Consider the following 14,302-nt stretch of genomic DNA (forward strand, 5'->3'; position numbering starts at 1 on the left):
AGCCAAACTGGGATGACCTTTAAATCAACACCCTCCAAACCATTACATTTGCTGATGTACTAGTTAATCATACATACTAGTTAATTTTGTATGCATGCAACAATTTGTATAGTACATATACATGTACATCAACATATTGAATGCTAGCCTAGTGAATCATTGTTAGCCTGACCGTGACACCTTTAGCACCTATGTATGCATCAAGGAAAAGTCAACTGCCACTATGTCATCAATCTATGTCTGAGTATGGGTGTCTTCAAGTTACACAGTATGAGGTGGTCTGTCCTGTCTGGATGTGTTAGGCGGATACACCCAATCATGGAACTGTACTGGATCAGATGGTTATTGCATCTTACAGAAAAGAATAAACCATTTTGAAATTGTCATAGTTTTTGGCGGTTTTTGGTTAATTGGGTATTTTCAATATATTTCTTATATATGCAAATTAGAGCAGCTAAATAACAAAAACACTGTATATTAAATATGATAATGAAGCAAATTGAGATTAATGTCAATTGCAATAAATTTGGACCTTTCATCGCCCCTTTAATGAAACCGTCACAAAGATTCGCTGAACTGCATTCTTAGTTCGCGCGCATGTATTACCCGAACGCATCATCGCGGGATAATTGAGGATCAACAAGCATGGCGCTGTTGTGTGGCAACGTGTGCACTGTCTTATATGATTATCCACTATTGTCATGATGTATAGCTGAAACCCAATCAAATTGTGGATACATATTCTTGACAAGACACATCAACTGAATAAGGATAAACAACAGAAAACAAAAGAATTAGAAGTTGTAGTTCAGATATAGTTCTTAAAATATTAAATTCAGAAAGCTGTTAATTTGACACCTACAGACCCGTGTTATTTGGCTATTCAAAGAAGCATACAAATTTACAAAGTTTGATAAACCAGATTTCTGGAGGTGAGATATGCAAATAGCTGATATCGAATATATACTATCTTCAGTAGATAGCAACCCATCATTTCTCGCAAAAAAACAAAATGTTTAGATATGGTTATTGACCCTGGAGATGCAAGAAATTTGTTCAAACGTTGAAGCCATAATATGCGATATGCTCCACAGCGACACCCTCATTTTTTCCTTGAATTTCTACTTTTAGCATGATTGTAATGCCCAATGGTGTACTAAAAAAATACCATGTGAAAGACTACCGGTAAGCCTGCATTGCTTTAATTACAGTAAAATTTCAGATTTTTTCTGCATTCACCAATTGAACGATGGCTAACACGTCCCATGCATGTGAGCTCAAAGTGATATATAAACCGGGTGCATATGGCTGGAACAAAGTAGCAATTTCCTTCATTTTATTTTATTTTTACCTCAGTTTTTTTTGCTCAAAATGAAAAGGGGACAGTGTGATCAGTGAAAACCAGCATTTAGATAGGAATCTATTCTTTATACAAATTGCATATTATTAACACACTTACCTTTGACTCTCTTGACATGCTGTCACATTTAAATTTACCTTTGAAAACAGTGCCCTGATCACAGGCTGCTATAGACTGCTATCTACTGAAGATAGCATTTCCAATCAAGCTGCGGATTTACTGTTATAGACTGCTATCTACTTAGACTGCTATCTACTTAGACTGCTATCTACTGAAGATAGCGTTTCCAGTATCAGCTATATGAACATAAATCACCTTCAGAAATTTCATAGAGATTACTCAATGCAAAGGATCATCAGTGTTTGGAATGATAATTGATATGGCATTCATCTCGCATTGACAAAATAAACAAACACATTAGAAATTATCTAACTGGACAGGTGCATCATGCGTATCATGGAAACGAACTGCACTTCATGGATTCTTGCCTGAGTTTTGATATTGTCATCATTCTAATATGATTGCTTAGTTTTTCCAACATTTAAATAAATTTTTATAATAACACTATTATGAACTAAAAGATCAAACCAAACATGAATGCTATTTAAATGCTTTCTAACAAGTAAATACAGCAAAATGTTCATCATTATTTTACAATCTTTGAAATATTATTGTTTACACAATCCAGGAACTTCCCTTTTGAAAGAAATTATGCCCTACTGATTTTAGGGATAATCCCTTAAAGCCATAATGCAAGATCTTATAATATAAAATTGGTTGTTTTCAAACCCAATTTTTTGCTATATTTTTAATGTTTACACATGTCCCAACTTACGCTTAAATGGAATCAGCCATAATGCGTTGTGTTTGTATGTCAACAGAGCAATTTCCAACCTAATGTCATACCTAAAGTTTGTTCGGTTTATATAAGGCGGAAAAAATATGACTCATAACAGAGTGTAATGGCAACACAGTTGGCGCAATGCTTACGCTACTTGTGCGTTGCGTAATGCGTGACTCACTGGCGACGCTTATGTGAATTTACGCGAGGTGAGTTGGAACTTTATTGACGTGGCAGCAGTAACAAAAGCCGAATAATTTCCGCCTTATATAAGCCGAACTAACTTAAGACTCCATGTTAAATGGCCAAAATAGCCAGTAGGTTTTTTTACTTTACATGTACCTTGTTATTTCATTTTAAAATGGACAGAACCCCTTCCTGACAGTTATTACTAATATTATTCAAGCATTTTAGATAAACAATAACATTATGGCTTTAGCTTTAAAAAAATGGTTAGAAATATTGCTATAGAATATATGGGAGAATTCTAGATCATATTCATAAATTTGTTTTCTCTCTCTCGCTATGTCATAATTTATGTAATTTCAATTTTGTCAATGAGGAAGCAGATCATAGATTACCCTAGCTTATTTCAGGTTAAATGTCACAGTAGCTTATAATATGCCAAGCTTACACCTTGTATTGGCACCCTTGTGTACAGCAAACTGTGAAAACTCATCAACTATTGAACAAAAACATCAAACCCTTTGGAATATACAATACCTGTGTTGTTTTCAATTTTAATGTGAATTTTGACGTCACTGGCTTCATTTATAATAGTCCAGACCATCCAATTACTATTCCATAAATATTTTAATTGCTTGTTATTATATTAGCATCCCTCAGTTCATTAAAAAATGTATCAAAAAAATTATGTTCAGCATCTTGGATTATTAGGCTAGCATCTGTGGTTACAATACAATAAACTATTGTTTTAATAAAGTAGTGCATTATTTTAATTTTGCTTAATGAATTGGAAGGCTTTTTCAATGTAGCGTGCAATTTTAGTCATTTATCTTTATTCCTAGTGACAGTAACCACAATACAGATGATAACACCAATGAAACCTGGTGATAATCCCCCACATGCAAATCAATCTTAATATCAATCAATTATTTCCCATATTTGGATGAATATTTCCCACCCACATAGGAAATGGAATATTCTCTAAGTAATTTACCTCACATTTTATATTATCAGTTATTGTGACTGCGGCTAATGCACAATGTATAGCCATTGTAAATATGTCTAGCTGAGGGCTTTTATGTATTAGAGGTATATGACCTGACATCATTTACCTATGAGATTATGTATGCCTGTTAATTCTATCTAACATGCCCGTCTAAGCAAATTTGGTGAATAATTGTATTGATTTTGACATCCAACAAAAAATTTTTCTAGCAGGGCATTAGTAATTGCTATTAATAAATATCAAGAACCTTGACTGTATATAGCTGCCTACATACGTTTCCTACTCAATTCATGTATCAAGTGGAAGCACCTCCCCGTGGCTGATAATGGTAGTGTCCATATTGCTGATGCAAAACGCTCATTCTGCATTAGCTACTGCTCATCAGCAATTCGTGTCGTGGGGCGAGGCTTGACGTTGTGGGGAAAAATGCATCAGTTCACCGGCCTTCCCACACTAGCTCAACACATACAAACTCTAGAATTTCCACTATGTCTCCTTCATAATGACACCAAAATGCTACCGTTCATGGCATCCTGCTGGGTGGGAAATTCATCACATTGACTGTAAAGACGCATTTTGCATGTCCTGGTCTAGAGCAGGCTCTCTGACGGACTTAAAGAGGAAATAAGTCATTTTACAGTGAAGGGACGAGACAATAATACATCCGAGCTGTGCACAGAGTGGAGGCCTCGGTATCTATTGCATGCAAGGGACAACAGTGTGACATGTTACGCAAGCATGGCTGCTTTTATTCACATCTCTGTGCCGACGGCCATGCTAGATCCTTCATCCTGTTCTGTGCCTTAGCTGTTTTCACAGGGGCCTTACCCTGGGTAACCCCTCTGAATATCTTAGTGTCTTCAATACGGGTCCAGATGATACGGCAAAGGATTTTAACACCATGACTTGGACGCGCAAGGAACGCGAACGGGGCTCCTATTCCTCCGTCAGTCAGTTTGATCCGGATTATTTTATGTCAACTGATGAGGTACAGTACGACAGTGTCAATATTTGTCATTCACTAACAGATCATGAAAGCAAGAAAAAATTTTCCATTCATACATTTCCAACATGAATAATCTAAACTATGTTATTATTACCATAAATAACCAAATATAATTCAAGCGTCAATTATATATTTCAAAATTCCAAGCTTCCAATATTAACATGTAACTGCCTTCGTTCAGTGAGTAACATCAGTTATTTTCATATTCTTATGATAATAAAACAGTCACTACATAGGTGTAGATCAATATGTTCATCGACCATCTTGTTTTATAGATTTTTGGAGATCTGATATTTAAGATCATCTTGCACATAATAAATTGTGCCGGTTATTTACACACCTTGTGGCCCCTCTTCTATCAGCGTATATATTAATGGTATTTCCTTTGCTGATCAATTCATTCATAAAAGCTGTAGGCAGCCATTTTAGATTCTACAACAGGCTACATGTAGTAGTATATGGTTAGTAAAATTCCTAATAAACATGTATTCAATTATTCATCAAAATGGCACCATCGAAGCATATTATTACCTATTGTATCATTAATTTCTATATAATATATGACAGATATTAATTTATTATCTTCCATGTTTTGAGTTCATTGATGAATATACGCACATGTTGGGGTGTGTGGGGTAGGTGTGGGGTATCTGTTTGTGTATGTGAAAGTAGACAGCACTATGTTTGTGAATGTGGTACGTAAACGCACGGTGTCACGTAATGCCGCTGTAACCAAACGGCACTCTTGCATGGCACCAAATTGACATCGCACGCTCTCATTTACCGCATTCGCATAGTACTATCTTACAACACTGGCATGGACAGACACACCCATATACATGTAACCACTGGCAACGTGGATAGACATATCATATAAGGGGGGCATTGATTAGAAGTGAATTTTCAATGAAAAAACTCGCAAAATACATCTTCTGGAACTAGCAAAATACAACTTCCGGTTTGAAATACAACATGGCAGCGGCCATGCCGGGCCATGTGTGACATATTATTTCAAAATACTACAAAGATATTTACATGTATGTGTAAGAATGTGAATTATTTAGTTAAATATCATTCTACTATAATGTGGCGATGACTTGGATGTAAATTCAAGTTAGAGTTGGGTTTGTCCATGCAATTTCTCAAACATAACATGCCAGTTTTAAGCTTACATGCTGTGGCATGGGAATTTCGACATTAAAAAAAAATATGGGGGGGCATTTGTTAGAGAATATACTTGACAGTGGACATAATATACATTGAAGGTTGACAGCCAGGTTGAAAGGATTCCTTTGTGAGTGAAGGCTTTCTGGTTCTCAACCCATGATATACATACCGTATTGTTTGTATTAAATACCCTGGAGGCGTTGCATTTTTTCAAACGGGGGCGTTTATTAGAAGTGAAATTTCAGTGAAAAAAAGCTTCAAAATCGGCGGTGAACTTCAGAAGAATCACTAACTTCCGAGTTCAATTTCAAGATGGCCGTGCACACAGAACTATGTGGAACATGATATTTCCGGGGTAAATATGACGAAATAACATCTACATGTATAGGTGCATCATCAAACAAGAATATGATGATAATAGTGAAATTCTACCATAATTAGGCAATGACTGGATGGTAGTTTGAGTCATAGGTTTTGTCCATGCAATACTGAATAGTGAGTGTCACTGACATGACTGATGCAAGTTTTAAGCTTACTCACATGATATGGCATGGCAATTTTTGCATTTTTATCCCTTTTTCATTGAAAAATTGGAGAGGGCAGCCCCTTCCTGTTCTCCCCCGGGAGGAGATGTATTTTGCGACACTCGTAACACCCTGGAGTTGAGTGCATGATGGGAAGTAGGGGAAAAGGTCTATACAAACAATACGGTATACTATACATTGAGTTTTATTTGCCTTACTGTGGACGGTAATAGTTTTTAACTGTGGACGGTTATAGTTTTTAACTGTGGACGCTGTTTATAATGTATTGTAACCTTTTTTGATCTAGTAACACGTTCTGAAATTACGCAGTTGCTGTGTGTCAACTTTCACAGATATTTCCATTATGTACGTCTTCAATTGTTTACAAACACACCCCCTCATACATCACACACCCACACACATAGGGTAAACTGTGATTTGAAATTTTGTCAGATAATTTATATACAAACAATTGCAAGATTTATGCCTTCCAAGATATTGTGACATTTTAGTTTCACCTAATTGTTTGTGATAATTACTATTATTTCTATCAATTAATCCAAAGCATGTTACACTTTAACTTGTAATATCATCCTTAGTCAACTTGAAGTTAGTACATGTGTTATTCAACATCATCTTCATCATTGATGTCATCATCAACAAGGTCATCTATGTCGGCATCATTGTCATAATCATTGTTGTTATCTTCATCAACATCCCCTTTGTCATCATAACCATTGTCATTTCTTTAATTCAGCAAATTTAGTAATGGTTGTATCTTTTGATGTTGGTAGAAGATATGTGGACATAAAAGAAGCTGAAGTTGTTAACATGACTATGTTTTATATGGATATACATGCAACAAAAAGGAATATTTCTGCAGTTATAATAATATTTGCACAACAAAATCATTCAGTGCAAAATTATATGCACAGCTGTGACCAACATGTATCCATAGTCAAAATCACAATAATTACACAATGATTCATAGAACTGTCCATTGAGATTCAAAATATGCTGAACAGCATACCACGTTCAGTATTGTGGTTTAAAGTGTACAAACTTGCATTTGATGTGTATCAAGATCAAATACACTAATAATAACGATGAAGATGTGTGTAACACATCGGAAATGCAAGTTCAGTTGACTTTGTTGTGCTGAAAGTCAGTTTAAACTATTAGAAATTAGAATTAAAATGTTAATTCTACTAATTACAATCATGATAATATTAATAGCAGTAATAATGATAAAAAAAACATCATTTAGGTCCAGGCATTAATGTTAGGTAGTTCAGATAAGGGTAGCCTAGTGGCAGTTGATTTAGTAACTCACTATATCTAGGTGACATAATAAAGCAAGGATGTCTGATCAATATGGGTGATTTAATATAGACAAGAAGACTCTCTCACCTAATTTCAGACATTGCAAAACAAATCTGCTTATTTATTCCTATACTCTCTTCACTAGATGCCTGTAGGATCCAATTCAAGAGTCTCTTCCAAGCACACAATGCTGTCCATCTTTGTATTGCTGTTTATTTCTCATCCTGTTTTCAGATTCACAGGACTTTCTACATGTACAAATGTATGCTCTACCATCTGACTCCACTGTCATTTTTATGTTCCTGACTTAAGGAATTGCATGGTTGGTTACCTGGCTTTTCTTGCGCTGCATCCAATGGGTGCAAAATCACCATCATCAGATGCTATTTAAATCTCACATCTTCCCAGTGTTTCTCCTTTGGGGAGGAGTTTAGCAAGTGGTACTATCCCTGCTTTTGTGGGTATCACTGAGGTCATGAGTTTGAGCCTAGACTCCCATTACATTGATTATGATATTGATAAGTTAAGGAGTATTTTGTGATCCTAGTATCCTCTTGTTATGGCATTTTTCAGTAGATATCCACAAAAAAAGCTTATACCCAAAATTTCAGATGATTCCGATTTTGCGTTTGTGAGAGTTTATGCTTGATTATGTGTATTACACTGCTCCATAGACAATTTGTAATTTCGTTCTTGGTTAATTCAAATTTCACGATATTTTTGCTAAACAAATTAATCTGCAAAAAATTGTTTGTACATAAGCATTATGTAGCCAGAGGTTTCCAGTGGTATAAAAATCTCAACTTTTTTTCAGAAAAGTGGGGGGTGATGCTGTGGATCATGAAATGTTAAAAATGGTGCAAATGTTTTAAGTAACCAATAAGCAAGCACTCACTCTTTCTATCGGTTGATTTTCTTTCTTTCCAGATGTGCTTAGTCTACTTTTGTAAACAGTGCTTTAGATTTATTATATCTTGCACACTTGTTCATGAATAGATCATTCTGCTGAAATGAAGAAATTGCGAACATAATGGTCTATTTGCTAGCTAGTTAACTCATATTGCGCATAAATTGACATTTTCAGGGCTATCTTTTACACAGGGATGATAATGACCAGTTGAGCTAGCCCTGTGTATATAGGGCCATGAGGTTTTGCATAGCAATTGGAATTGATGGAGAGTATTGTCATGCTGTTTTGATGTAAAAAGCCATACTGTTATGATTATAGTCAAATTTTTATTTTGCTATAATTTGCCAAGGTTTTCTGATCATTTTAAGCCGAAATAATGATGTCAAATGGAAAGAAAACCACTTACTGTGGAACTCTATGGGGGAATTGCCAAATTGGCAAATAAAACCAGGGATTTGCAGTTTTAAGGGTATGTTTCACCATTCTACAAAGCAGGCAGTAGTCATTCATTACACTACCATGTTTTATGGTTAAATTTGAACTAATTAAATATTCATGTATATTCAGATTATATGCTCTTACTTTCAGTGCAGCCACAAAGCCAAGCTGACCATATTGCAAAGCAGATGCGAGTGTGTTCTGTGGTTATTTGGTACATGTATTTAAATATTACAGCTCAAGATGAATGACCCTCACTCACTCACTCTCCAATACAATACCAGAGTAGCCATTGAACCTATTCAACAGACTTGGAAATGACATGGGTAGTTAATCTAATGTCTCTGTTATGAATAGAATACTATATCAGGGAATTTTGAATTGCAAAGCATATATCTAAACATGTTTAGTACATCACAAAAAGTATTTCAGTTATCACAAGTCTTGCCGAGAAATTGATAGGCCTGTTATCGACTGTCGTATGTGTCGTATTATCGTCGATATGACCCTAAATCCGACATGTCAAAATAAATTGTCCTGTTTCGACACTTTAGGACACATATCAAAAAGAAAAAAAATTAAATTTCAATGCTATTTTGTCCAAATAAGCTTACCGTACGATCATGTTTTCATCGGAAAGTTGAAAATTACCTCCTGAAGTTGACTCGAACCCGGAAGTAGAACAAACCAGGAAGTATGTTTACACCGGAAGTCGGCAATCGGAACTCGGCAATCGGAACTCATATTGGCATGATTTTAAGCTTATCTATCGACTTTTTTCAGCATTTTAAAATCCCATTACGACTTTCGACATGTGTCGATTGTTGTATTTTTACCCCAACGAAGTGTGGAATTAAAAATCATGTGTCGATAACAGGCCTAGAAATTGATGTAATTAACAATTAAGATTTTATATTTTGCTGTAACTAATGTAGAGTTTCAAAGTTGTACCAAATACAGTTTCATAAATTTTGACCTTAAACATTCAGAAACACTCAGCTTGAGAGAGTATTGTTCAAAGCAAGGGGGTGGGTTGAAATAAGGATTTGTAATAAGCAATGAGCTAGTTGGTTTCCCTGCATGCTTTGATCATAGTCACAATTCTGTGTCAGTTCTTATTTTCCACTGATGACATTTAAGCCTGCCTGGAATACTAACTAAGCAATAACCGTGATAACAACTCCATAGCTAATTACCTCTTGTGTAACTCTTGTGTATTAATTTGGATGTTCCAAGTTGACCTAGTCAGTGCATAAGATTATTATCTTTGTCCAAATGATAATATTGTCACTTCCTCTTAATTGACATTCTCAACCTATGGCTTTGGCTTTTGAAATAGCTGCTTGATATGAGCACTATAAGAAGATATAGTTTGTGGCAATGACATTACAGGCTGGAGAAGTCTTATTTTGGGTGTGCTCTTCTTTTCATTTATGTGTCATGTCATCGTAGGTATGTTATTGCACTAATACTATACTGTCAATGGAGCGGAAACAGTTACTCATGCACTGTCACCTTAGATGTTACATGCAGGAATAGCTCAAGTGAGAGCAAAAATTATTGCCTTGATGCTCTTTAGCAGGCCCAACTTGTAAACAGATCAGATTATACAATCAATAATTATTTTATTTGGAAGAAATTATTAAACAGAGTTATCAACTGTTGTGCTTAGATTTTGGCATAAAATATGATTTTGAGGACTTGATCACACACAAGATTGAAAATCACAACCAATATAAATGCGAGTTGTTTGATGGTTCAGCCCATAAATACGGAGTTGCATTTAGAACTATGTCAGCTTTATCAAAATGATTGGTACCCATCCGTTTTTGGTATCTTTGAAAAGCCTGCGTTCAAATGTACTAAATTGGATCCACTTGAAATGACCCAGACTGTCAGATTGTGTTAATTTTGCTATCTACTGAAGACAGCAGGTATCAGAGAGAGGGGAAGAGAGGGAGAGGAGGGGCAGAGAGATGGGGAATCCATACGATATTCAATACCATATGATTATTATCAATAAGCCTGGCAAAAATTGTCTATTTGGGCCCCCCCCCCCAAGTGGGAAATTTGGTGGATTTGGGCCCCCGCCCCATACAGTCTTGCTCCTCCTGGAAAAAATCCCAGCTACGCTGCTGGTTAATCCTTAATACCTTTGACCCCAATCTGTGAAAACTTCATAGACAATGGCTAATAGTAATATCAATGCATGTTTGCAATTGGTGTCACTTCTTTCTTCCTTCCTTCCTTCCTTTCTTTCTTTCTTTCTTTCTTTCTTTCTTTCTTTCTTTCTTTCTTTCTTTCTTTCTTTCTTTTTTTTTCTTTCTTTCTTTTTTTTTTTTTTTTTTTTTTCTTTTCTTTTTTTTTTTTCTTTCTTTTTTTTTTTTTTTTTCTTTTTTTTTTTTTTTTTTTTTTTTTTTTTTTTTTTTTTTTTTTTTTTTTCTTTCTTTCTTTCTTTCTTTCTTTCTCTCTTTCTTTCTTTCTTTCTTTCTTTCTTTCTTTCTTTCTTTCTTTCTTTCTTTCTTTCTTTCTTTCTTTCTTTCTTTCTTCATTCCTTCATTCCTTCATTTTAGCTTCCTTTCCTTGGCGACATTTTGATCGAAGTGACATGCAAACAATCAAACAAACACCCAAACAACTTTTCCCTATTTAGAGTAAGATGAAATAAGTATCATACATAATAAAAACTGTATTTACTTATCCTTCACTTTTAAGCTATTCCTACAAATTGCAAGGTGTTTAACACTTTCACTGTGATCACTGATGATAGCCTTTAATCACTACAACGTGGGCATGACATTACACCTCAAATGGGGAACCTGTCACACAATGCATGGCACGTATAGCACGCACACACTGGAATTAAGTACTGCTACATATTTATTACCACTATTAACTTTCATGGAATAGGAAATGTTGACTTTTTCTGTGATTACCGTCATCTTGTTTTCTTTGAATAATTTATCAAAAGATATAATGATTGTATTTCTTACAAGGAACTTATTTTTAACTTAACGGATATAAATCCATTGGAATTGAAGTGCCTGTGCTGTAGTGCTAGCCATCATAAATGCTCAGGATTCCCAGTCTAAGCTCATATGTATTTACATCCGATTGTCTTTGAAGTTGGACCCCAGACTGACGTCATACTGCTGAGCTGTTTCGTATTCTTTTTAGCCCTTTCTAAACAGAATTGTTGCATTTTGGATGGATACATGTGTCAAGTTACATCATATGGAATTAGATTATGCTGCATTTATATTGGTTACATTTTCAAACATTTCAAGTTCAGGGATCATGTTGGAGAGAATGAATAATTTGTTTTAACTTAGTATTGGGTAACACAGTTGTCACTTTTGGGAGATTTACATAGTTTTGGGTATGTTTGTAAAGCCAAAAGAGATAATAATGTACTTGGAATTCAAGCATACCCTCTTGAGAAGGAAATACTATATACTGTGAGTTTTGAAGCAAACATAAAAATGCTTGTTGAAGGGTGTTGTTGTATGGACTTGGGGGTCATTCAGGGTTGTTAATTATTTCTCTGTGTGTCTGCGTTCTTTATTACTAATTTGGCATTGTTCTTTGCCAATGAAATTTATGAAACATCCACTAGATGCTAATAACATTGTTCCATGAAATAGCTTTCTTTCCCAAATTTGAAATCCTTTTGGGGAACAGTGCAATGAACTTTTGGACATAGCTATCTTCTGTAGCAGTAACACAATCTGAAATCTGTCGTACTCAGTAGATAGAAGCATTAACATCATTTGCTGTCTATCTGCCACAAACTAATATGGTATATCTTCAGTAGATAGCAGCATTATTATATACAATTATGTTTTGTTTTTTTCACAAAATAATAAGGCCATATAAACCTATCTATCAGATACATGTTAATTTTTAGCTGAAATAAGGTAAAATTGGTGAAATCATGAGTTAAACATAAATTGGAGGGGATATGACTGGCATGCCATTTAACTTCTTGTTCAATATTGAGATATTTGCTATCTTTTTGTGAATTATTTACAGAAACACAATCCCTTGTGGCCACACATGTAAACAGGGTCTAGTAACATGCCGTCAGATCACACTGGTGCTATCGTATTTGTATGCAACAAATACACATGTGCGCAATTAATTACGTCTGGTGCCATAGGAAAATAAGTATTTAATTAACATATTTGATCAGTATTTTTATTAGCTATTTTATCAATTTCCATGGAAACTAGTCCCAGTACCGGTACCCCAAAACATTTTTTCAGAGCTCATTCTAAAAAAAATTTTTGGCCATATCTAATGATTGTATACTCTTTTTTTAAAATGGATAGCTCAAACATGGCCTCCACTTATGCTATTTTATCTCTTGATCTACAACTTACAAGTCAAAGTTAATTTGCAAAAATATATGTTTCAAGGAATATGATGATGACTGGAAAACCATCATTTACTTTTTGTAGAGATCTAAATGGTATTCCCCTTGTGATACTTGTCAAATGATATTTTAATTTCGAAAGCTCAAGATTTGTTAGTTGGTAGCTTAGTAATGATTATTTTTAGGCATCCCTTTAGAGAGATAGAGGATGATTCCATTGTAAAGAAAAGATGCATTGTTCTATGATTTTATTGTAGTTCTTGAGGTAATTAGAAGGGAAAAAATTACAAGTTTAATTAATTTATAAATTATCACAATTTTTGATAAGAATTTGAGATGAGGTATTAGTTTGTTTGCACATTGACATCATTAATATTGCGCTGATACACATAGTTGCTCAACATCAATGTTGAATAGACCTCAAGTCCTCATACACTGTAGATATAAATCAAACATTTCAGCATATGATTATATATTTTATTTGGTGTTGGTTAATTTGGCATTGTCGTTTGCCAATGAGATTTATGAAACATCCACTAGATGCTAATAACATTGTTCCATGAAATAGCTTTCTTTCCCAAATTTGAAATCCTTTTGGGGAACAGTGCAATGAACTTTTGGACATAGCTATCTTCTGTAGCAGTAACACAATCTGTAATATGCCGTACTCAGTAGATAGAAGCATTAACATCATTTGCTGTCCATCTACCACAAACTGATATAGTATATCTTCAGTAGATAGCAGCATTTAAGAAATATTATATACAATTATTTTTTGGTTTTTTCACAAAATAATAGGCCATATAAACCTATCTGTCGGATACCTGTTCATTTTTAGCTGAAATAAGGTAAAATTGGTGAAAGCAGGAGTTAAACATAAATTGGAGGGGATATGACTGGCATGCCATTTAACTTCTTGTTCAATATGCAGATATTTGCTATCTTTTAGTGAATTATTTACAGAAACACAATCCCTTGTGGCCACACATGTAAACAGGGTCTAGATCTGGCAAGTAACATGCCATCAGATCAGACTGGTGCTATCGTATTTGTATGCAACAAATACGCATGTGCGCAATTAATTACGTCTGGTGCCATAGGAAAATAAGTATTTAATTAGCATATTTGATCAGTATTTTTATTAGCTATTTTATCAATTTCCATGG

The 14,302-nt window shown here is 34.7% G+C and overlaps 1 protein-coding gene across 5 annotated transcripts in view; it reads left to right on the forward strand.

Moving 5' to 3' along the window:
• The window catches only part of LOC140153302 (voltage-dependent L-type calcium channel subunit beta-1-like), a 127,721-nt gene that overhangs the window by 41,198 nt on the left and 72,221 nt on the right, over window positions 1-14,302 (forward strand). The window contains exon 1 of one of the 5 annotated variants that reach the window (XM_072176024.1): window positions 3,790-4,381. The exons of the other annotated variants lie outside the window; for them this stretch is intronic. Within the exon in view, the coding sequence (XP_072032125.1) occupies window positions 4,295-4,381 (87 nt within the window). The 5' untranslated portion in view covers window positions 3,790-4,294. Of the gene's footprint in view, window positions 1-3,789; window positions 4,382-14,302 lie in introns of those variants that run through there. 5 annotated transcript variants of the gene reach the window in all.

The sequence above is a fragment of the Amphiura filiformis genome, chromosome 5, assembly GCF_039555335.1.
Source record: "Amphiura filiformis chromosome 5, Afil_fr2py, whole genome shotgun sequence".
Taxonomy (NCBI): domain Eukaryota; kingdom Metazoa; phylum Echinodermata; class Ophiuroidea; order Amphilepidida; family Amphiuridae; genus Amphiura; species Amphiura filiformis.